The sequence below is a fragment of the Phyllobates terribilis genome, unplaced genomic scaffold (assembly GCF_046119375.1).
Source record: "Phyllobates terribilis strain yellow unplaced genomic scaffold, ASM4611937v1 Scaffold_3__8_contigs__length_932513732, whole genome shotgun sequence".
NCBI classification, from domain to species: domain Eukaryota; kingdom Metazoa; phylum Chordata; class Amphibia; order Anura; family Dendrobatidae; genus Phyllobates; species Phyllobates terribilis.
The window spans coordinates 192,183,503-192,209,234 of record NW_027362763.1 but is presented as its reverse complement, the minus strand read 5'-3'; the positions used below and the strand labels follow the sequence as shown (position 1 = coordinate 192,209,234).

Below are 25,732 nucleotides of genomic sequence, written 5' to 3'. Positions count from 1 at the left end.
GTTATTTTTGACATCCAAACTGCAAATAGGCAGCACTACATTAAATGTAAAATGGTTGGTGCCATTTTCTACTTTCCCAGATTCCTGATTGAGCGAACCAGACGCAGCGGGTTGATTGACAGCCCAGGCCAGCAGCATTATCGCAATGTTGGCCCGATTTGTATGATGTGAGGCTGCTTGCCCCTGTAGCATCGGAGGCGCAGTGGAACGCTGGTCAGGATCAGGAGCCAACATCATGCTCAATATGAAAGAGCTGGTAAGCAAACAATATAGAAGATGAATGACTAATCTAAGTGTCTATTGGTGAATAGTGCACACGCCTTTGAGGATGCTTGAACTGAGGTTTTATAAGCCTGGTATAGGATGTGTTTATTACAGGAAAAGTAGGGGAAACATAAAAACGCCATACAGCATCTACCTCAATTGGATTAAATCCCAGTCCTCAGCACCACCAATACCGCTAACCACTCCTTTTCATAAGCGAAGCCCAGTGTCATCTACAGGAATTGTAGACCATGCCAACACTTAGCAGCTGTCTGCCACTCGTGATTTTAGGACTTGCCTCATCATTCTGCGGAGTGACTGGTGTGGGTCTTTCCAAATCCAGGAAGTCTAGTGGCCTCTCACTGAGTGTCAGGACCCGAGGTGGAGTCTTCAGGGCTAAAGGCTCGAAAGGGGTCGTCTGAATAAGATCCAGATCTGCTGGCCTGGAGAAAGAAGCTTCCTCATTTTGACCTTTAAAATATAAAGGAAAAAAAAGAGCATTTAAAAAGGCCCCAAGCAAAATGATCCCAAGAACACTTTGTCAGGCACTCCCAAAAAAGTGTAGAAATGTTACAGAACATCCACTCACCTGCCACCACAATTCTCTCAGGAACCTGCATAATGGCGCCAGCCATGGGGATGTCAATGGGGGGTTTAGGAGCAGCTTCGGAGTTGCTTGGGGCGACTTTGAGCTTCTCTGGGACCCGCATTCTCTGGCTGATGCCCTCTGTATACTCTATGTCATACTGCATACGACTGATTTCCGCCATCTCAGCTGCCGGAGGGGAGAATCCTGCACCGTTCATCCTGAAAAGTTAATGTGGGATAGAAATTTCCAAAATTAACATCTTTTTAGGAATATTAATAGATACTGAAGACTTTCTATTACAGGACAGAATAGAGAACGTGGTCACATTAATTGCATATTACTAACACTCACAACTTGGAAACCGAATATACGAGCGCCCCCAGCAGACAGACATTATGAAGAAGGCTTGTAAGAGGTCTCAGATGAGACAAATACATTAAGGACTGCACATCGCTGGTGTAACTGTGCATCAGGGTGGGCTCAAGTCGCCCCTCTCAACATTAATAGCGAGAACCACTGACATTTCTTTCTATTTTTGCCTATTCATCCTGCAGTAATGTTTTACATACAGCCTTATAATACAAAGAAGGCCCAGATTATGGCCAAATATACTGCAAAGGGGCAAACGTCTCCACATGGTCTTCTATTCAAATTTAGGACATTTAGAAAAGTACCCCAATAGGTGCATATGCACTCACTATACCCTGTGATAAAGCTCAGTATGAAAGCCTCTGATCTCATGCATTACAATGTCATTTATAGATTTAAATCCATGCTTATCCTTGGTCCAAAGAAGATCATACTGAAGGCACCATGATCATCTGTTAAAAAAACCCATAATGTGTGTGTGCAACATGGACGTCTGAATGAGGCCTATGAGTGAAGTATGTCTTAGATGGGATTTTATTTTAAGAAAAATCCCCAAAATTAAAGACTCCTGAAGTAAACCATCTAAAAGAAATAAAAAGGCTGTTACATCTTCATCCATTTGTTACCTGTAGAGACATCATAACAGTAAGGGTGATCAGTAATCGCCGCAGTGTAACCATGCTCATGGTAACATAAATGTTATCCCAGGGATTATTTTCATACCAAAATTATATAATATAGTAATTTGCTGTAATTCTACCTTTCCCATTATTTTTTACTTTCAGATGTCTCTCTTGGTACTGCTGCAAATCTGTTCTACTAGGGTTGGTCTACTTCTCCCTCTGGCAGCTGACATTATTTCCCTGCCCAGCAGGGCAACCATTTCTATTGGCTGCTCTGCTAAGAGCTGAGGTTCCCTCTGCAAACATCTGCCGTGGGAGAATTCCTGAGCACATGTGACCAGACCCCTATTATGTAGGTAAATGTCATACATCTCCACGGGAACATTTTTTATTGGCATGTAAAATACAAATATTGTTCAATTTTTTACTTTACTATTCTGTTGTAGCCATGTGACGTCATTATGGATAACACATCATTAAAGCCAGGTTCATGTTTCAGAACAACTGGTGTCTAGTCATATATTGCTGAGCAACTAAGGTCTTTAACTGACGTCTGTAGAAACCAGGCTGTCAAATTGGTGAAGCCAATGGCAAAATGACCCTGGACTGTAAGTATAAAAGGGTCAGAAGGGACTGTGGTCTGTAATGTCTCATCGCCATGTTAATGACACGTATATAGATATATATTAATAGTTATTTTTGAAGCACCATAACATAACCACCATATACAAGTAACAGTGACATACAGGTACAGAGGGGAGAAGACCCTGCCCTCACAGGCTTACAGTCTACAAGATGATGGGGAAGGAGGCAGTAGGTCGGGGGGTTGTGGCAGCTCTGTTGGTGGTGCAGTGGTAGCAGGGTCATTGCAGGATTTCTTATAGAGATGAATTTTCAGGTTACATTTGAAGGTTTTAAATATGGGAGACAATCGGACTTGAGGCCCCTGAACGCCAGAGGATAGGGGAAGTCTTGGAGACGGTGGTGTGAGGAAAACATGTGAGGGTAGAGGAGAGGAGGTCTTGTGAGGACGAGAAGTTACGTGAGGGAAGATATCAGGAGATTAGTTTGGAGATGTACAGAGGAGACAGGTTATGGACGGCCTTCTATGTCATTGTTAGTAGTTGAATTTAGATTTGCTGTAAACTGAAAGCGAGTGAAAAGATTGACAGAGAAGTAACAAGGGGAGAGGTGGATCAATCTAATTTCATAACTTGAATTTACCCCTTTACATTTTTTAGAAGGAGGAGGGAGGAGTAAAGTGAGAGAGAGGGGGGGAAAAAAGGCCTTGAGCATCTTATAGTGCTGGATTTACAGCTACACTGCTCTGTACAGCTGTATAATGTCCTCCGTGCTGCTGCTGAACATGTGCTACCGAGAGACAGGAGACCTGAGAACGCTCACATCTGTGTGCGGTGTGTGATTGCATCAGAAGACCAGACTATCCTGTTAAAGGCAGACTGGAGACGATTCCGACAACGATACGACCTGTGAGGGATCGTTGCCGCGTCGCTATGTGGTCGCTGGTGAGATGTCAAACAGTCAGATCTTCCCAACGATGCAGCAACCTGTATAACGATGTCGGCGGTCGTTGGGACCCTGTCACATAGCAGCTACTCTGACGATTCAGACCTCGATGAGGGACGACTTCTCAGTTCTGAGTCGCCAACGAGGTCGTTGGTAAGGTGTCAAACACACCGATGCATGCTGCCCAGCAGGGCCTCAACGATCAAAGAAATGTCCAGACCATTCCGACACAACCAGCGATCTCACAGCAGGGGCCTGGTCGCTGCTACGTGTCAAACGTATCGAGATCGCTTCTGAGGTCGCTGGTGCGTCACAAAACTTGTGACTCAGCAGCGATCTCGCTTAGTGTGACGGGGGCTTAAGAGTGTTGGTCAGGAGGTGACAAAAGATGCTGCAGTAATAGAGGCGGGAGATGATGTACTGACATTGTAGATTTGGGGCTGAGGAAAGGGCGGATTCTGGAAATATTTTGGGGTTGGAGCTGGTCCGGGCTGGGATGTGCGGTGAGAAGGACAGGGCAGAGGCGAGGGTTATTCCAAGGCGGCAGATGACTGGCGATGAACGACTGGCGATTGCGGACATCTGGCAGCGGACAAATGGCGACGAGGTGGGGACGGACGACCGACGACTGCGCCATGTACTGTTGTGATAGATCAGTAGGGGTGGAGGAAGGTTTACTACAGTCACAGGTGACACTATTGTGTGGAGGATTCAATGTGACCAGAAATAAAGTAACAGAACACACTCTGCCTCCGCAGCCGCACAGCGCCGCCATGGACCCGGCTGCCCATTGTAGACAGCTCCCCCTGTCAGCGTCTGACCATGGCGGGCCGTGCGCTGTCCTGCCAAGCAACACCCAGGCCCTGCCGCCGGCACGTACCCGTGGGCACACACAACAGAATGTACTCACTGGATATCGCCCTACAGCAGTGCTGCCTCCAGGAGATGACCCTTCTCAGCCGCCGTATCCCGGAAACGAGCAACCCTCGGTCATGTGACGGCAGCGGAAAGGGAAAACAAGGAGAGGTGAACGAGTGACGTCAGGACAGAACGTCAGCTCACTGCACGGCTGACATGTACTGTACGCAGTCAATAAAGTTAAGATGAAGTGAGCGGCCAATAGATGGCGATGTAGGACCGTTTGTGCCATTTTGTGCGGCTCATTCAATGCGTGGTAAGAGCCTCATAGTACATATTAACCAATCAGCGCGCACTTTCTACTTGTATATTGCCATTTAAAAAGCGAAAGCCGAGTTCTCATTGGTTGCTGAGACAGCGCGCGGCGCCTCTGTTTCCTTTCCCTCTTAGATGTCACATTGACTTGTGCCCTGCAGACCTGCTTGTATTCAGTTTCTGGGGTGCAGCTATAGGAGTGCAGGGGTAACAGTCAGACCATGGAGCAGATATAGGAGTGCAGACGTAACAGACAGACCATGGAGCAGATATAGGAGTGCAGGGGTAACAGTCAGACCATGGAGCAGATATAGGAGTGCAGAGGTAACAGTCAGACCAGGGAGCAGATATAGGAGTGCAGGGGTAACAGTCAGACCAGAGAGCAACTATAGGAGTGCAGGGGTAACAGTCAGGCCAGGGAGCAGATATAGGAGTGCAGGGGTAACAGTCAGGCCAGGGAGCAGATATAGGAGAGCAGGGGTAACAGTCAGACCAGGGAGCAGTTATAGGAGAGCAGGGGTAACAGTGAGACCAGGGAGCAGATATAGGAGAGCAGGGGTAACAGTCAGACCAGGGAGCAGATAAAGCAGTGCTGGGGTAACAGTCAGACCAGGGAGCAGATATAGGAGTGCTGGGGTAACAGTCAGACCAGGGAGCAGATATAGCAGTGCTGAGGTAACAGTCAGACCAGGGAGCAGATATAGGAGTGCTGGGGTAACAGACCAGGGGGCTGATATAGGAGTACAGGGGTAACAGACCAGGGGGCAGATATAGGAGTGCAGGGGTTACAGTCAGGCCAGGGAGCAGATATGGGAGTGCAGGGGTAACAGTCAGACCAGGGAGCAGATATAGGAGTGCAGGGGTAACAGTCAGACCAAGGAGCAGATATAGGAGTGCAGGGGTAACAGTCAGACCAGGGAGCAGATATAGGAGTGCTGGGGTAACAGTCAGACCAGGGAGCAGATATAGGAGTGCTGGGGTAACAGACCAAGGGGCCGATATAGGAGTACAGGGGTAACAGACCAGGAGGCAGATATAGGAGTGCAGGGGTAACAGTCTGACCAGGGAGCAGATATAGGAGTGTAGGGGTAACAGACCTGGGGGCAGATATAGGAGTGCAGGGGTAACAGTCAGACCAGAGGGCAAATATAGGAGAGCAGGGGTAACAGTCAGACCAAGGAGCCGATACAGGAGTGCAGGGGTAACAGTCAGGCCAGGGAGCAGATATAGGAGAGCAGGGGTAACAGTCAGGCCAGGGAGCAGATATAGGAGAGCAGGGGTAACAGTCAGACCAGGGAGCAGATATAGGAGAGCAGGGGTAACAGTCAGACCATGGAGCAGATATAGGAGTACAGGGATAACAGTCAGACCCTGGTGCAGATATAGGAGTGCGGGGGTAACAGACCAGGGAGCAGATATAGAAGTGCAGGGGTAACAGTCAGACCAGGGAGCAGATATAGAAGTGCAGGGGTAACAGTCAGACCAGGGAGCAGATATAGAAGTGCAGGGGTAACAGTCAGACCAGGGAGCAGATATAGGAGTGCAGGGGTAACAGTCAGACCAGAGGGCAGGGGTAACAGTCAGACCAGGGAGCAGATATAGAAGTGCAGGGGTAACAGTCAGACCAGGGAGCAGATATAGGAGTGCAGGGGTAACAGTCAGACCAGGGAGCAGATATAGGCGTGCTGGGGTAACAGTCAGACCAGGGAGCAGATATAGGAGTGCTGGGGTAACAGACCAGGGGGCCGATATAGAAGTACAGGGGTAACAGACCAGGAGGCAGATATAGGAGTGCAGGGGTAACAGTCAGACCAGAGGGCAAATATAGGAGAGCAGGGGAAAAAGTCAGACCAGGGAGCAGATATAGGAGAGCAGGGGTAACAGTCAGACCAGGGAGCAGATATAGGAGAGCAGGGGTAACAGTCAGACCATGAAGCAGATATAGGAGTGCAGGGGTAACAGTCAGACCATGGAGCAGATATAGGAGTGCAGGGGTAACAGACCAGGGAGCAGATATAGGAGTGTAGGGATAACAGTCAGACCCTGGAGCAGATATAGGAGTGCGGGGGTAACAGTCAGACCAGAGGGCAGATATAGGAGAGCAGGGGTAACAGTCAGACCAGGGAGCAGATATAGAAGTGCAGGGGTAACAGTCAGACCAGGGAGCAGATATAGAAGTGCAGGGGTAACAGTCAGACCAGGGAGCAGATATAGGAGTGCAGGGGTAACAGTCAGACCATGGAGCAGATATAGGAGTGCAGGGGTAACAGTCAGACCAGGGAGCAGTTATAGGAGAGCAGGGGTAACAGTCAGACCAGGGAGCAGATATAGGAGAGCAGGGGTAACAGTCAGACCAGGGAGCAGATATAGGAGTACAGGGGTAACAGTCAGACCAGAGGGCCGTTATAGGAGAGCAGGGGTAACAGTCAGACCAGGGAGCAGATATAGGAGTGCAGGGGTAACAGTCAGACCAGAAGGCAAATATAGAAGAGCAGGGGTAACAGTCAGACCAGGGAGCAGATATAGGAGAGCAGGGGTAACAGTCAGACCAGGGAGCAGATATAGGAGAGCAGGGGTAACAGTCAGACCAGGGAGCAGATATAGGAGAGCAGGGGTAACAGTCAGACCAGAGGGCAGATATAGTAGAGTGGGGGTAACAGTCAGACCAGGGAGCAGATATAGGAGTAAAGGGGTAACAGTCAGACCAGGGAGCAGATATAGCAGTGCTGGGGTAACAGTCAGACCAGGGAGCAGATATAGGAGTGCTGGGGTAACAGACCAGGGGGCAGATATAGGAATACAGGGGTAACAGACCAGGGGGCAGATATAGGAGTGCAGGGGTTACAGTCAGACCAGGGAGCAGATATGGGAGTGCAGGGGTAACGGTCAGACCAGCGAGCAGATATAGGAGTGCAGGGGTAACAGTCAGACCAAGGAGCAGATATAGGAGTGCTGGGGTAACAGACCAGGGGGCCGATATAGGAGTACAGGGGTAACAGACCAGGAGGCAGATATAGGAGAGCAGGGGTAACAGTCTGACCAGGGAGCAGATATAGGAGTGCTGGGGTAACAGTCAGACCAGGGAGCAGATATAGGAGTGCTGGGGTAACAGACCAGGGGGCTGATATAGGAGTACAGGGGTAACAGACCAGGAGGCAGATATAGGAGTGCAGGGGTAACAGTCTGACCAGGGAGCAGATATAGGAGTGCTGGGGTAACAGTCAGACCAGGGAGCAGATATAGGAGTGCTGTGGTAACAGACCAGGGGGCCGATATAGGAGTACAGGGGTAACAGACCAGGAGGCAGATATAGGAGTGCAGGGGTAACAGACCAGGAGGCAGATATAGGAGTGCAGGGGTAACAGTCTGACCAGGGTGCACATATAGGAGTGCAGGGGTAACAGTCAGACCAGAGGGCAAATATAGGAGAGCAGGGGAAACAGTCAGACCAGGGAGCAGATATAGGAGTGCAGGGGTAACAGTCAGACCAGGGAGCAGATATAGGAGTGCAGGGGTAACAGTCAGACCAAGGAGCAGATACAGGAGTGCAGGGGTAACAGTCAGGCCAGGGAGCAGATATAGGAGAGCAGGTGTAACAGTCAGGCCAGGGAGCAGATATAGGAGAGCAGGGGTAACAGTCAGACCAGGGAGCAGATATAGGAGTGCAGGGGTAACAGTCAGACCAGGGAGCAGATATAGGAGTGCAGGGGTAACAGTGAGACCAGGGAGCAGATATAGGAGAGCAGGGGTAACAGTCAGACCAGGAAGCAGATATAGGAGTGCAGGGGTAACAGTCAGACCAGAGGGCAGATATAGGAGAGCAGGGGTAACAGTCAGACCAGGGAGCAGATATAGAAGTGCAGGGGTAACAGTCAGACCAGGGAGCAGATATAGGAGTGCAGGGGTAACAGTCAGACCAGGGAGCAGATATAGGAGTGCAGGGGTAACAGTCAGACCAGAGGGCAAATATAGGACAGCAGGGGTAACAGTCAGACTAGGGAGCAGATATAGGAGAGCAGGGGTAACAGTCAGACCAGGGAGCAGATATAGGAGAGCAGGGGTAACAGTCAGACCAGAGAGCAGATATAGGAGAGCAGGGGTAACAGTCTGACCAGTGAGCAGATATAGGAGTGAAGGGGTAACAGTCAGACCAGGGAGCAGATATAGGAGTGCAGGGGTAACAGTCAGACCAGGGAGCTGATATAGGGAGTGCTGGGGTAACAGACCAGGGGGCAGATATAGGAGTACAGGGGTAACAGACCAGGAGGCAGATATAGGAGTGCAGGGGTAACAGTCTGACCAGGGAGCAGATATAGGAGTGTAGAGGTAACAGACCATTGGGCAGATATAGGAGTGCAGGGGTAACAGTCAGACCAGGGAGCAGATATAGGAGTACAGGGGTAACAGTCAGACCAGGGAGCCGATATAGGAGTGCAGGGGTAACAGACCAGGGGGCAGATATAGGAGTACAGGGGTAACAATACAGGGAGCAGATATAGGAGAGCAGGGGTAACAGTCAGACCAGGGGGCAGATATAGGAGTGCAGGGGTAACAGTCAGACCAGGGAGCAGATATAGGAGTGCAGGAAGAACAGTCAGACCAGGGAGCAGATATAGGAGTGCAGGGGTAACAGTCAGACCAGGGAGCAGATATAGGATTGCAGGGGTAACAATTAGACCAGGGAGCAGATATAGGAATGCAGGGGTAACAGTCAGACCAAGGAGCAGATATAGGAGTGCAGGGGTAACAGTCAGGCCAGGGAGCAGATATAGGAGAGCAGGGGTAACAGTCATACCAGGGAGCAGATATAGGTGAGGAGGGGTAACAGTCAGACCAGGGAGCAGATATAGGAGAGCAGGGGTAACAGTCAGACCAGGGAGCCGATATAGGAGAGCAGGGGTAACAGTCAGACCAGGAGCAGATATAGGAGAGCAGGGGTAACAGTCAGACCAGGGAGCAGATATAGGAGAGCAGGGGTAACAGTCTGACCAGGGAGCATATATAGGAGAGCAGGGGTAACAGTCAGGCCATGGAGCAGATATAGGAGAGCGGGGGTAACAGTCAGACCAGAGGGCAGATATAGGAGTGAAGGGGTAACAGTCAGACCAGGGAGCAGATATAGGAGTGTAGGAGTAACAGTCAGACCAGGGAGCAGATATAGGAGTGCAGGGGTAACAGTCAGACCAGGGAGCAGATATAGGAGTGCAGGGGTAACAGACCAGGGAGCAGATATAGGAGTGCAGGGGTAACAGTCAGACCAGGGAGCAGATATAGGAGAGCAGGGGTAACAGTCAGACCAGGGAGCAGATATAGGAGAGCAGGGTTAACAGTCAGACCAGAGGGCAGATATAGGAGAGCAGGGGTAACAGTCAGTCCAGGGAGCAGATATAGGAGTGAAGGGGTAACAGTCAGACCAAGGAGTAGATATAGGAGTGCAGGGGTAACAGTCAGACCAGGGAGCAGATATAGGAGTGCAGGGGTAACAGTCAGACCAGAGGGCAAATATAGGAGCGCAGGGGTAACAGTCAGACCAGGGAGCAGATATAGGAGTGCAGGGGTAGTAGTCAGACCAAGGAGCAGATATAGGAGTGCAGGGGTAACAGTCAGACCAGGGAGCAGATATAGGAATGCAGGGGTAACAGTCTGACCAGGGAGCAGATATAGGGGTGCAGGGGTATCAGTCAGACCAGGGAGCAGATATAGGAATGCAGGGTAACAGTCCGACCAGGATGCAGATATAGGAATGCAGGGGTAACAGTCAGACCAGGGGGCAGATATGGGGGTGCAGGGGTAACAGGCTGTATTCCCTTTCTTAAGCATTAGAGCTTTCTTTTTACCGCTGACTTCATCACATGACCCTTATGTAGATAATGTCTGTAATAGTCCATCTGTTATAAATCATGCAGAATTATACATAAAGAAGCACTCCCATGAAAACTTTTATCTTTAGCCCCTTTGCTATCGTTTGTATACTCAATGCATGTCTTAATGTCCTAATCGATTGCCACCTTATTGGCTCTGTTCCTATCCTCTTCTTTACCACATGACTGATAATGAGATTAGTCAGATCACGCAACATCTTTTCTGTGGAGCAATAATCTCTTTATCAACATAACCTGGGAGGCTGACATCAAGGTTCTTACAGGATTGCATTCTGAAAGCAACTTCTGGCCCACTCTGGAGATGTTGTGTGAGCTGTCTAGTCTCCGTGGTGGTCACGTGGTGAAGAAGAGGACCAGTATGGTGCTTGTAACGGGAGAAGACCGTGATTGGTAAGTATATTGGATCATGCACTGTCTAAACCAGGGGTCTCAAACTCGGCTAAGTATATGGGCCGCACATAAGCATTAAGCACCCTCAGGGGCCGCATGCGGCCCTCGGGCTTCGTGTTTGAGACCCCTGGTCTAAACAATGAAGATTGTACAAGGACTAAAAGCTATAAAAAAAAATACAAGTGCTTCTTTATTCTATAATAGAACACACCAAGCTCACCTTAAAGAAGCAGATATCTCTGATAAAATATATTGATGCCTGTGTCAAAATTCTCATGTAACACACATCGATTTAGCTGTTAAATTGATTAAGTTTTTTCTAATGTGTTTTAATTCATCCCAGTATTGCATACTAGCAGCCCAAGTTCCGAAACAAATAAGTTTCGGAAGCTGGAAGAGTGTACTCTACATAATAAAAACTATCTCAAATTCACTTGCATTATTGTACGATGGAAATCCCTTAATAATAAAACTTCATATTTCTGGAACCACTTCCAATTTAAAAAAAATTAAATTACCGTACATTTCTGGATTCCCCGCATTTAAATACGTATTTGCATTTACACTGATAGCAACTTGTATTCTTGACAGCCTCATTTTACACTAAATATGGATATTTTGTGGCCATGCACTATGTCACTTTACACGTCTCCTGTCTTTTTGTATTTTGTGTGGGTTTTTTTGTACAATATTTTTTAATATTACTTCAATAAAATTCAGTTTTTATTCCTTGAGTCTATAATACTTCTCATTTTCTCCTGAATTATCATGATTGTATATGGAGTTTGACTATGGGTACTCTGGGGGTAAATTTTCCCCGATTCCCCCTGATGTGTTTTGCCAGATCTGGGGTTATATTCACTAATCTGTTTTTTTGTGTTATCCACAGTATTTCCCAAGGCTAATATGGATTTTAGGACACACGATGAGGCGTGGGCCCTTCAACTACATGATGTCTTTAAAGATGGTGATGATATGAAGCTTGGTGCAAGTGACGCGCCCCCTGGGCCGTGTGTGTGGGAATACCCAGAGCCGGGTCTCTGTGTAATGCTAGGGGTTGTAGTCTCCGTGGCGGCGACCTGGTCCCGTGGCTCAGGGTGGTCAAACCAGTGGCGGATCTGTTTACTTGGTTTTTAATGTTGAAGTGTCCGACTACGCCACCCGTGGATTGCGGTCACTGAGAACCGCCGCTGCGGGGCAGACCACTGAGGCTGATGCTGTGTGCGCAGCAGAGGGTAGTATAACTCCCCACGGGAGGAGTATAGCCTCAGGGCAGCGTCTGTAGATGGTGAGGGTTGTGGTGCATGGGCGCAGCAGAAACGACTCAGAGTCCGTGCAGTGCAGTTCAGGGTCTTTACTGTTGGTAATGAAGAAGGCCCTGCCGGGAGTACTGGCTAACATTAGAGGCCTGGTCAGTCTGTGAGCGAACAAGAGTCCCCCTGGCCAGGTGGAGGTGTAGGCCTTCCCGTCTGACTGCACTCTTCCTGGCTACCCTGCTGTAGTCATGTAGTAGCCCACGTCCCTGAGTGTACCGTGTGGTGGTCACCCGTATGGCTGGTGACTTGGGGCCTTTGGTACCTTCCTCTCCTCGATGGCGGTGCCGGTCCCTTGCGTGTGACTGAGCCTCCGGACTTTCTATGGCCAGAGGACCTGAAATCCCCTGCCAGGTGGTTTCTGCTGCTGGATGTGGATATCCTCACAGCCTCGGACTCCGGTGTCCGGTTCTCTGTGTCTTCTGCCAGGATGAGCTCTATCAGCTCCAATCCCTGGCCTTCAGCTCCTGGCTCCTACAGAGCTCCTTGCTGCTCCTCTGTCCCTTCCTCTGGAACTAACTAACCCCGCCCCAGATCCAGTTTATAAAGGGCAGGTTCCTCCCCTCCCTGGACTGGGGCAGGAGGCGTTGCATGCAAATGTGCTCCTGACCAGGAAAACCCATGCTCGCTCTCAGACATAGTATTTCTACCACTGTGGCAACCAGACCCCCTGGGGTGCCACATTCCCCCCTAGTAAATTTTAGTACTCCGGGACTAAACACATTTTATGAAAACATACATAACAGGGTATAAGCAATAACACAACAACCTATGTACAAGGAGTTCAGTCTTTATAGGTCACGGCGCTTCCGTAACCAGGTGTCCATGTCACCCAAGATGTATTTTGAGGGACCCGTCCCAAACCCTCCACATAGGCCCTGGGGTGGCTACAGGGCATAGATGATCCGGTGTTGGACCATGTCTTCAGCCACCTCCACGGGTTTTTGTTCTGTGGTCTGGCACAAAAGGGGCACTTAACAGGTGCAACTATTTACAAGGTACAGTTCCGGTTATTCATTGTCCATAACCTGTCAGTCTATAAACCCTGTCGGGTAACTTGAGAAACATAATTATTAGTCATGCAACAAACATAAAACATTTCAACATTTGCAATATACAGGTATATATATCACATTTAAATTCTCCAGCGAGCGGGCTTCTGACCTCTAATGCTCCTGGTGGACCTACGTAACACACTATCTGGTGGTGTTCTTTCTGGGTCCCCTGTTTCCACCCCTTGTGTAGTGGGCTCGCTAGTGTCTGCACTACAGGTGTTTGGTGATGTTACTGGTAGGCTGGGCAGCTTTCTGCGTACTCTTTGGCTTACCACAGGCACGGCAGGCTCACTACTAGCAGAGGGTTGATTCTCCTGGGCTGCCGGTATGGAATCTTCTGCCTCTGGGGCCGGTTGCTTTTCCAACACTACTTGCTCTTCTGTAGGCCCTTGAGGGGCTGGCTGGAGAAAGGTAAGGATGGGTACCACAATAGCTTTGTTAATTTGTGTCCAGGGCCGGGGAAATTCTCCGAGTACTGCACTGACCATTTCTTCCCTTTCCTCTGCGGGTTGAGGGCTGCTCGGGACACTTCTTCAGGTGGTCTCTGGAGACAGTGGCTGTGGTCTCTCCTCCATCCTTACTGATAATGCATACTTTCGGATTTTCATGACTTGAGGGCAGTACTGTGTACGGGTCTTTCTCCCACTGGTCATCCAACTTATGGAGCCGCCTCTTCCTCTTCAAGACCTGCTCTCCAAGTGCCAGGGGAACAGCGGGAGCATGCTGGTTGTAAGTCCTCTCTTGCCTTTCTCTTGCTTGAGACAGACTTCTCTCAACACTCTCCTGCACTTTCCGGTACTGCTGCTGCCATTCTGTATCCCAGTCTGCCTCTGGCGAGGTGTCCTCGGGTGTCAGGACTCCCATATCGAGGTCAATAGGCAGCTTACCAGGTCTTGCTCTCATTAGGTAAGCCGGGGTGCAGTTGGTGGAATTTACTGGGATGTTGTTATACAAGTCCACCAGATCAGGCAGTTTTTCAGGCCACAGACTGCGTTCTTCCAGGGGCAACGTTTTCAGCAAGTCTATCACCACCTGGTTCATCTTCTCGCACAATCCGTTGGTTTGGGGGTGATAGGGCGTTGTCCTTATCTTCTTGCAGCCATACAGGTTGCAGAACTCCTGGAAGACCTCCTCTTCGAAGGCTGGACCTTGGTCAGTCAACACTTGCTCCGGATACCAATGTGGACGGCAGAAGTGCTGCTGGAAGGCTCTAGCTGCTGTCTGAGCTGTTAAGTCCTTGACAGGGACCACCACCAGGAACCGGGAGTAGTGGTCTACGATGGTGAGGGCGTAGACGTACCCGGACCTACTTGGAGCCAGCTTCATATGGTCCAGGGCTACCAGTTCTAGTGGCTGCTTAGTGATGATGGGCTGCAGGGGAGTCTTCTGGCTGGCACGGTCCTTTCTTCTCAGGTTGCACGGGCCACAGTCTCTGCACCATCTCTCAATGGCCCCTGTCATGCCTACCCAGAAGAACCGTTCACGCAACAGGAACTCCAACTTCTTCCATCCAAAGTGCCCTGCTCCGTCGTGGTATGCCTCCAGGACCATAGCCGCGTCTCGTCTCGGGACCACTACCTGCCAGGTCAGCTCATGTGTCCGGGAGTTGACAATTCTCCGGCACAGCTTCCCCTTGTAGAGAAACAGTTTACTCTTCTCCTTCCACAGCTGTTTGGTCTCTTCTGGAGCGTCTGGGTCAAGGCGGGCATCAGCCTGTGTCAGCATCTCTTTTACCAGGCAGATGGCTGGGTCACTGTCTTGCGTCTCCGCCCAGCTGTAGTGGGGTAAGGGATTGAACGTGGCAGAGTGCTTGTCCCTTACACAGTGGGAACACTGGGTAATCCCATGACGGTGGAACGCAGGGAGTTCAATCTCTTCCACTTCTTCTGGATCTTCCCCTCCGTCCGGCAAGTTCTGCATCCTGGACAGGGCGTCTGCGTTGGCATTTGTGCGTCCCGCCCGGTATTTGATGGTAAACTCATAGTTGGACAGCCGGGCCATCCATCTATGCTCCAGGGCACCAAGTCTTGCAGTGTCCAGGTGTGTCAACGGGTTGTTGTCCGTGTACACAGTGAACTTGGCAGAGGCAAGGTAATGTTTGAAACGTTCTGTCACTGCCCACACCACTGCCAGGAACTCTAGCTTGAAGGAGCTATAATTCTCAGGGTTTCTCTCTGTGGACCGTAGTTTTCGGCTGGCGTAAGCAATTACCCGCTCTCTGCCCTGCTGGATCTGGGATAGTACAGCTCCCAGCCCCACGTTACTGGCGTCTGTGTGGAGGATGAAAGGCTGGCCGTAATCAGGATAAGCCAGGACCTCATCCCCCGTGAGGGCCATCTTCAGCTGGCGTAAAGACTCCTCTTCCAGCTTGTCCCACCTGAAGGGCGGCTTCTGATTCTTGGTCTTTGACTGACCCAACGGGAGATCTTGCATAGGGGCTGCCATTTTGGTGAACCCGGAGATGAATCTTCGGTAGTAGCCTACCAACCCGAGGAACTGCCGCACTTCCTTTATGCTGGAGGGTCTTTGCCAGTCCTTAATCACTGTGATCTTATCAGGGTCTGGAGCTACTCCGTAGCACTCACCACGTGTCCCACGTACTGTACCTTTGGTTTCAGTAGATGACACTTGGAGGGTTTCACTTTTAAGCTGTAGCCTGCCAGGGCGTCAAACACCTCTGCCAGGTGTTTCAGATGGTCCTCATATGTTTTGGAATACATGATGACATCGTCCAGGTATAGCAGGACCGTCTCGAAATTCCTGTGCCCCAGGCAGCACTCCATCAACCGTTGGAAGGTCCCTGGTGCGTTGCAGAGCCCGAACGGCATACAGTTGAATTCGCTGAGACCCATCGGGGTGGTGAACGCGGTCTTCTCCTTGTCTGCCTCTGCTACAGGAACCTGCCAGTACCCGCTAGTAAGATCCAAAGTGGAGAAGAAGTTAGCAGACTTTAATGCAGCTAAAGATTCCTCTATCCTAGGTAACGGGTACGCATCTTTGTGTGTGATACGGTTGATCTTTCTGTAATCTACACACATTCTCATGGTGCCATCTTTCTTTTTCACAAGAACTAGTGAAGCTGCCTAGGGGCTACAGCTGTCCCTGATTACCCCAGCCTCCTTCATTTCTCGCAACATTCCCTTGGCATTCTGATAGTGTGCAGGGGATACAGGTCGGTATCTTTCCTTTATGGGTGGATGGTCTCCTGTGGGGATGTGGTGTTCTACCCCCTTTACTTGCCCAAAGTCTAGCGGGTGTTTGCTAAAGACGCTTTCGTACTCCTGCACCACCCGGTAGACTCCCTGTTTTTGGTGTGAGGGAGTGGAGTCGGTGCCCACATGCAGCTTCTGACACCAGTCCTCCATTTGTTTTTTGGAGCCGTTACCCTCCTCTGGTTGAGATGGAGGCAAGAGTTCCACGGCCTTTACAGAGTTTTGGTTAACGGTGAACAGTTTGGCTAGAGTGGCATACCGGGGCAAGTATACTTCTCTTTCCCCAATGTTTAGGATGCGGACGGGTACCCTCCCATGGCGGACATCGACCACCCCCCGTGCTGTCAAAATGGTGGGCCTACTGTCTGAGTAGACAGGTTCTACCATGGCTTGGTAGTCCCTTCCTCTTAACCCGATTGCAGTCCGGCACCAGATCATCATCTCACTTTTTGGGGGCATGGCGATAGGGAACGGGTCACTCATCCTAACGCTACCAATCTCACCACCAGACAGTTCTACCTGTTGCCTTTTCATCAGGGCTCTGATCACTTTTTGTAGGACACGCTGCTGGCTGGAGCTGGCGTTCACCGCAACCTGCTGTAATATGACAATTATCTCTGCAAGACAATTTTCAATAACATTAGTACCCAAGGTTATCTTAGGGTGGCTTTAACGACGGTCAATGTCCACAATAATCAGTCCTTGCGCTGGCAGTTCAACTTTACCAATTTTGATGGTCACCTCTTTGAATCCCACCTGCAGTACGGGCTAACCATTGCTGGCGATGATGCTCAAATCGTCATCTGGGTAGCGGGTAATATCCGAGTCATTCCAGTACCGCTTAAAAAGTACATAGGGGATGGTGGTTACCTGTGACCCGGTGCACTCATAGGAATGCCATCCAGCACCACAGTCAAAACCGGTCGTCCCCCTACGTACTTATCACGCCAGCTCGATGGGCCTGATGGTCTTATGCCTGGGGGTCGGCCCTCTGCCCCAGGTTGGGCCCGTTTAAATGACAGTACCTTGCCATATGTCCTGGTTGGTTGCAGCGGCGGCAGATGGGTTGTCCGTCTTGGTCGTAGCAGTCGCTGGGCATTCCTCTGGACGATGGGATCCTCCTCTGGTGACTCCAAGAGACGTCCTCCGGACTGGAAGCCAGCTGGATCTTTTCTGGGGAAGACACCTGTAAAGACTGCATAGTTCTGGTTAGCGCGGCAACGCTTTTGATCAGTTCTTGGACCTGATGGTGCAGGTCTGCAGCCGGGGCTTTGTCCAAAGCCTGTGCATCGGCTCCCACAGGCTCTGCAGACAAGGGCGCCGCCTCCTGGTGGTAGGAGATAGCAGGGCGCCTGTGGGTTACAGTGCCACCTGGTGCCGGTTCTCGGAGTACCCGGATGGCCCTGTCTTTAAACTGCGCAAAGTCCAAATCAGGGTTCTGCAAGGCCATTACACGCAACAGGGTTCGGTGGGCGCTGGACTGTAGACCCCCAATGAACTGTTCAGTCAACAGCTTATCCTCATTCCGCACGCTGTCAGGGTCTGCCTGCTTGATGGCTCTCAGGGCCTCCTGCAAATTCAAAGCATAGTCCCATATACTGTCTTGTTCCCACTGCTTGCATCCATAAAATTTTAGTTTAATCTCTGCTGAGGTGCGGGTATCAAAAGTGTCCTTTAGACGGGCCAGTATTTCCTTTACAGTCCCCCTTTCCCTGGCTGACCAGGACTTCACTTCTCTTTGGGCTGCTCCGATTTACTGGCCTGTCAGGATGCTCATTTTTTGTTCCTCGGACAGGGGATATACTTTGAATAGGTTATTCAGTCTTTCTTTAAAGTTGCTCAGGGTATGCGACTCCCCTGAGTACTGGGGTAACCATGCTGCTCCGGGGATATACGGCATCGTGAACGGCATCACTGCGGAAGCAGCCACGCTGGCGGTGGGAGCTCCCTCCTTTCCTGGTGTCTTCCTCCCCCCTAGTTAAACGTGGCCTACCTTCCGTTGCTTCTTCTCCGTAGGCCGCGGCTCCGCAGGCGATCGTCGGGGTCGAGGACCTTGCGTCGCGCGCTGGTGACGTCGGCGTCCGCTGGGCTCCTTCCAGGACTTTGCGCAGCGTCAGTACGTAAGGTGGGGCTTCAGCTCTCTCGCACTTTTGGCGTCCACGCCCCTCTTCTTCCCGCGCGGCATCCCAAAAATGGCGCCCAATGGCGGGAAAATGGCTGCGGATGGCGGGAAAATGGCTGCGGATGGCGGGAAACTTCACCACGGTAAGTATCACAGTCTTTCTTCAGGCACGCAGTACCCGGTGGTTGCGGGCACGAAATCCTGCCGACTACGCCAAAGTTGACGCGCCCCTTGGGCCGTGTGTGGGGGAATACCCGGAGCCGGGTCTCTGTGTAATGCTAGGGGTTGTAGTCTCCGTGGCGGCAACCTGGTCCCGTGGCTCAGGGTGGTCAAACCAGTGGCGGATCTGTTTACTTGGTTTTTAATGTTGAAGTGTCCGACTACGCCACCCGTGGATTGTGGTCACTGAGAACCGCCGCTGCGGGGCAGACCACTGAGGCTGATGTTGTGTGCGCAGCGGAAGGTAGTATAACTCCCCACGGGAGGAGTATAGCCTCAGGGCAGCGTCTGTAGATGGTGAGGGTTGTGGTGCATGGGCGCAGCAGAAACGACTCACAGTCCGTGCAGTGCAGTTCAGGGTCTTTACTGTTGGTAATGAAGAAGGCCCTGCCGGGAGTACTGGCTAACATTAGAGGCCTGGTCAGTCTGTGAGCGAACAAGAGTCCCCCTGGCCAGGTGGCGGTGTAGGCCTTCCCATCTGACTGCACTCTTCCTGGCTACCCTGCTGTAGTCATGTAGTAGCCCACGTCCCTGAGTGTACCGTGTGGTGCTCACCTGTATGGCTGGTGACTTGGGGCCTTTGGTATCTTCTGCTCCTCGATGGCGGTGCCGGTCCCTTGCGTGTGACTGAGCCTCCGGGCTTTCTATGGCCAGAGGACCTGAAATCCCCCGCCAGGTGGTTTCTGCTGCTGGATGTGGATATCCTCACAGCCTCGGACTCCGGTGTCCGGTTCTCTGCGTCTTCTGCCAGGATGAGCTCTATCAGCTCCAATCCCTGGCCTTCAGCTCCTGGCTCCTACAGAGCTCCTTGCTGCTCCTCTGTCCCTTCCTCTGGAACTAACCAACTAACCCCGCCCCAGATCCAGTTTATAAAGGGCAGGTTCCTCCCCTCCCTGGACTGGGGCAGGAGGCGTTGCATGCAAATGTGCTCCTGACCAGGAAAACCCATGCTCGCTCTCAGACATGGTATTTCTACCACTGTGGCAACCAGACCCCCTGGGGTGCCACACAAGCAGTACCTGCCTACAGGAAAAATGACCAGATATAAGGTTCTTACTAAAAAACGACCCCGTACATGGTGGAATCGAGCATTTCTTGAGAGATACATCTCTAAAGGGCTAATACCTAGAAGTTTGAGAATACAAGTTTTCCGGTCGTTTCCAGTAGATAATGTAGGATTTAGAGACAGATGGGAGGAGTTGTCGGATCCTTGTTCAGTGGGTTTCATGAAATTATTGTCTGAATATAACTCTACTTCCCTTACTGAGATAGAGACGGAGATGGAGGATTTACAAAACTCCATCAAAAACAAACTTACAGCGGACGCTTTGAAAAAGTTCAATGAAGGATTAGATTCCGATTATCAAAAATGGGAAAGAGGTCAGAGAGACTAAACTTAAAAAGTTCCAGAGGGATATAAATGACCAACAGATGAACAGAGTTTTATAGGTGGTGGACATCAATGAATCGTTCTAGAGCCCCTTCTAGGTCCAGCTCACTCACTCGTTCTCGATCTGCCTCCATCAGATCAGCTACCTCCACGGATGAATTAAATGTAGGGGCTGCATCGAGGGGAAAGGATATGGAGGCTGATTATTCTATAGTGGTTACGAGAAATCATGGAATGCAAACCTCACGCCAAATACCTAACCCTAAAATCACCAAAAGTAACAAAAATGCCCTGCAGGTGATCAATCTTTCTGATCACTTATTGACTGATGCACAAATTGAGGTCCTGTCCAAAGAACTGATGTTTGCACCTACTAAATGTTACAATTTCTTTACAGCACTAAAGGATCTCCATATCTTTTCATGTAAATTAATATTGAAGAAATTGCATTACAGACAAACCCAAAGTCATGGCTTCGATACTCCAGCTGAAATTAAAGCTCTCAAAGTTCTCGAGGACCTCCTTAGGGAACAGGTGCCTACACAGGAAGGTATGTTCCCTACTACTATTCTGCCTAGATTTACTAGGTTCCCCCCTTGTCCCTGTGTGCGCCTATTGAGATTTTTACGAGATTGGTGACTGAGGAATTCAGAGGAATATCCACTAGAAGACTCTATGATAATTTGACACATCCGCAAATATTAGCTTTGACTGAACTTCAGTCATTTGATGATGTGGTAATTAAGGCAGCGGACAAGGAGGGGAACATAGTTACATAGTTACATAGTTAGTAAAGCCGAATAAAGACTTGCGTCCATCAAGTTCGACCTGTTAGTTCTGTAATTGCTAAAGTTGATCCAGAGGAGGGCAAAAACCCCAAATGATTTAGCCAATCTTCACCTGAGGAAAAATTCCCTCCCGACTCTGAAACCAGCAGTCAGAATAAATCCCTGTATCAACCTACTATTTTATTCTATTTTTAAGTATATGCAGAAATCTGCCTGGTATCTAGAAAAGCATCCAGTCCCCGCTTGAACTGGTTTAGTGAATCCGACATTACCGTCTCCTCACTCAGTGAATTTCATATTCTCACTGCTCTTACCGTAAAGAACCCCTTCCTATGCTGGTGCTGAAACCTTTTCTCTTCCAGTCTTAGTGAATGCCCTCTTGTTACCGTAATATCCCTCCTTTTGAACAAATCCCGGGCAAGGTCTCTATACTGTCCCCTAACATGCAAATGGGGGCACTTTAGCTCCAAAAAACTTTGCCACTTAGTGATTTCAGTAGTGATCGCCTTTCTTGCTGTGCAGGGGTCCTATAACAACCCATATTTAAAGGAAACCTGTCCCCATGAAAATGCTGTCAACTCTACAGACAGCATGGTATAGATCAGGGGGAATTGACCAGATTGATATATAGTTTTGAGAGTAAATATTTGGTATAACTTATGTCTTCATCATTTAATTGTCTTCTCTTTCAGGAATTTCAGTCCAGTGGGCAGTCCTATCTTTGACTGACAGCTAAAGTTATATGTGTGCTGTGCTGTCCAGCTATCTTTTTCTTAGTAGTGATGAGCGAGCATGCTCGCTACTGCTCGCCTCAGCATCTCACTGCTCGAGATGCTCGGCGCTTACTGAGTATTTCCGGGTTTGCTCGGCGGGAGCTTGGGTCCCCTCCCTGCATGTTTGGCGCTCTTTAGAGTGCCAATCAACATGCAGGGATTGTCTGCCACACACTGTAATGCCGCCGCCATGTTGGTTGTGGCATTACAGTGATTGGCTGGCCGCACAGAGTCATCAGGTCTATATCAGACCTGATGCCGTCATGCTTGTCACAGTCACTCCGGAATCAGACAGTGTAGGGAGAGGTGCTGCTGAGCTAGGGAGAGATTTGCTTGTTTCTAGTTAGTGTAGGTATACCAGACTATAAAGACACATATCCATCTCAACTAACAGTCCTTCTGAGGATTAATTCAGCTGCAGAGATATCAGTGCTAGGCAGGCAGGGTATATAGCAGACTGCAGTGTACATAGCAAGAGGGTCCATTCCAGTTCTGTCAGCTGCTTTTATAGATATTTGTAGAAATTGGCCCAGGTATCAGGAATATTTTTTTTTATGTTAATCCTGATTATTTGCTTAAAAAGCAATCCAGAGAACACCGTTTTTCTGCGCCATTTTCTTGTTGGCACTGCAGAAGCCAGATCCTTTCCATATTACAGTTGCGACGCGAGTCACTACAGAAATAACAGTCTCAGAAGAAGAGAGAAGAGACTAATATTGCTGAAAGAAATATTATGTAAGTGCTACTTACTGAATAAATAGAGGGAGGTCAAACAATCCAAAGTCAAGTCCAGGAAGATGGCGCAGTACAAAGGGAGCAGACAAAAGAGTAGTCAGATAACAGGCAAATGGTCAAAATCCAGGTAAGGGAAAATAGTCAGGCTGGGTCAGGCACAGAGCACAGAGAGATCAGTCCTACACAGGCAACAGCAAGTGTACAATTGACACTGGGTGAAGGAGCTAGCATGCTTAAGTAGAAGACTAATCAAGGGAAGTGAACACAGATGATTGCAGAAATGACCCAGCAAAACCAAAACAGACCGACAGCCTCCACACAATAGTAACATAGCAGACAAGGAAAGTGTGGAGACCGTGACAACAGTGCTAAAAATCCAGCTTTTTAAAACACATATAATTACACTGAAAATATTTCCATTTCTTGGAATTGAAATTTTTTTTTCAGTTTGTCAGTGAAGCTATTGACACCAGTTTGCTGTTAAAAATTTCAACTGAAAATGCTGACAGGCTGACTCTTATAAAAATGAACAAGGGCTGGATTGGGCCAGACTTCTCAACACCGCCGAATGATAGCAGCGTAACATAAACTCAAATCCAGTGTCTTTTTTTGGGAGGTGTATTCCCATGCACCTTTTCACACCCACACATGGGTATACGCTTCCTGATTTTGGCTATTTGCTCTTGTCCTCCTCCTTCTCCTCATCCTCCACCACCATTTCACCAGGGTGACTGTGGTCCGCGATGCAACACATAATTTTTTTAAAGGATGTTTATGATGCCCGTAAAATGTTTTTTTTTTTTATACAGTATGTTCATGTATACCAGCCAGGGGTAAATGTTTGTCAGCCCATACACTTAGTGCATGGGCATTACAAGTATAGGAGACCCGCACCTTTCTAATGGGAACATATTTTTATGAGGCCCTCCTCCACGTCTTTTCCAAGGGGCATTTGAGTGCTTCACAATTTTTGGCAGCCCTTGCATTCACTGTATAGGCCAACACTATAGGAGACCCACTTCCTAATAATGGGAACATTGTTTTCAGGAGGCCCTCTGACCTCCACGTCTCTTCCAAGGGTCATTGGAGTGCCTCCAAATTTTTGGCAACCCTTGCATTCACTGCATAGGCAAATACAATGGGAGATCCACTTTCTAATAATGGGAACATTGTTTTCAGGAGGCCCTCTGACCTCCACGTCTCTTCCAAGGGGTATTGGAGTGCCTCCCAATTTTTGGCAACCCTTGCACTCACTGCATAGGCAAACAGTATGGGAGATCCACTTCCTAATAATGGCAACATTGTTTTCAGGAGACCCTCCTCTAAGCCTCTTGAAAGGGGTATTGGGGTGCGTCCAAATTTTCAAAGGGGTATTGGGGTGTGTCTAAATTTTGGGCAGCCCTGCCACTTACTGCATATGCAATAACAGTATAGGAGACCCACTCTTTAGTAATGGGAACAACAAAGCATAGCTGGCTGATGGGTCTCTAAGAATAGTGAAGGCTGACTACTGGCCCTTTAAGAATAGTGAAAGACGCCTGATGGCCGTATAAAAATAGGCTTTGTGACTTTTAGAGTCCCTCCTTCATAAATGAAACAGGATGTGTCTAATGATGTGTCACACACCACATGGCCAGATAAGGTTGTAAAATGTTAAAATTACTTTTCCCGATGAATGCATTTCTCATGGTTGAAAGCAATGCAAAAGTGCAAAAACGCATCAAAAACGCTACGTGTCAACATAGGCCAATGTGTGGAGGAGTATTTTTAGTTTTGGTTATTTATTTTGCCTTATATACAAGTCATTACCCTGGAAAGGATGTTCCTTAACATATTTCCCAGGAAAATCAATTTTGTTTTTGTTTTTGTATGTTTTATTGTGAGTCCGTAAAAGTGGTGTAATACCTCTGACAACGTTGTTGACAGAAGTGACCTGGGAGTCAGAAATACTTCCAGGGGTCTTTCCCATGCTGTTCCCATGTCATTTGAGCACTGTTTCCATCGATTTGGGCAATTTTTAGGCCTCTGCAGACCGCCTGAAAAATGCTCAAGTTTCCCATAGACTTACATTGAGCTTGTTGCTCAGGTCGAGCACTCGAGTATTCCAATGTGCTCGACCCGAGCATCGAGCACCCCAGCATTTTAGTGCTCGCTCATCACCACTTCTGAGTTTATAGCTTTTACAAGGATTTATGCATAACATTTTGATTCTATTGAAGTGAAGGTTGTACAGAATTTGTTGTCCTTTGCTGCAAACTACTGCCCATTGTTATTTTATATTCTCATGTATGGCTGATGTAATGTCCCATAATGCCTCTCTCTCTCTCTGTATAGTCCCCATATCTTCTTCCTCACATCCTTTTTTTCTGATCAGTGCCATCTTGGCTGAAGCACACATCAGAGCTGGAGAGAGGATTCTCCTGTTACCTCTATCCTCCAACTTCCATCTTCAACCTCATCCTCATTTCTTCATCTTCGCTGACATCTAAACCTCATCATTTGTCAAGGTACTGTGACTAAACTACCTAAAAGTTTGTCCACCGCATGTTCCTTCCTGGATCATCCACGTGAAGCTGTTAAAGGCAAGAGAGAGGCCGGAGATAGCGAGTAAGCTATCTACCATGGCTTGTACAGAGATCCGTGGTCACATCCCTCAGACACATCTCACCTACGTACTAGCATCGGTGGCAGAACATGTGCATACAGTGATAACTGTCAGTCACTGATAGGACCGCCCACTGGACCAAAGATCCCAGAAAGAGCAGAGGATTAAATAATGAATACACAGGTTATACAGAATCTTTTCTCACAAATCTATATATCAATCTGCTCAGCATCTCCTGATCTATAACATGGTGCAGCAGATTGGACGGCATTTTCCTGGTGACAGGTTTCCTTTAAGATCTGCCTTCATCCTCAAATGAGGAATTGTTTCTCCATCTTTACACGAGGTAAGGGAAATTAGGAAAATGTATTTCCATCAAGTATATCTGTATTACTAATCCTCACTCCTCATGTCTGAATTCACTTCTATGTTCTTTTTTGTCTTTTCAGAACAAGTCTGGATCCTGACACAGAAATGGTTTGCAATCTCTTTGCACTGAATGCTACTTCATTTCTCATTCCATATATCATATTAGCCAACAAAACTTGCATTGCTACTTGCTCCGAGCACCTGGAGAGCCACTGCTTTGACAATGTGCATTTCTCTTCAATTGTATTCATTGTGGTTTTTCTGCTATAACTTGTTTTATTATTTCTCTCTATTCCATATTTAACTACATTTATTTACTGCTTGTTAAAAAACT

At 48.8% G+C, this 25,732-nt stretch overlaps 1 protein-coding gene and 1 long non-coding RNA gene across 5 annotated transcripts in view; one reads left to right on the top strand and one right to left on the bottom strand.

The window, feature by feature from the left end:
• Nucleotides 1-4,440, bottom strand: part of MFF (mitochondrial fission factor) — a 17,872-nt gene extending 13,432 nt beyond the window's left edge. For all 4 annotated transcript variants that reach the window (XM_073674414.1, XM_073674415.1, XM_073674416.1 and 1 more), the window contains exons 1-3: nucleotides 4,283-4,440; nucleotides 854-1,071; nucleotides 563-735 (exon numbers count right to left, since the gene is read on the bottom strand). In XM_073674414.1, the coding sequence (XP_073530515.1) occupies nucleotides 563-735; nucleotides 854-1,070 (390 nt within the window). In that variant the 5' untranslated portion in view covers nucleotide 1,071; nucleotides 4,283-4,440. The remainder of the gene's footprint in view (nucleotides 1-562; nucleotides 736-853; nucleotides 1,072-4,282) is intronic.
• Nucleotides 4,371-25,732, top strand: LOC141259021 (uncharacterized). Its single transcript, XR_012318358.1, has 3 exons — nucleotides 4,371-4,546; nucleotides 20,584-20,678; nucleotides 25,479-25,732. It is a non-coding gene; the product is annotated as an uncharacterized lncRNA (long non-coding RNA).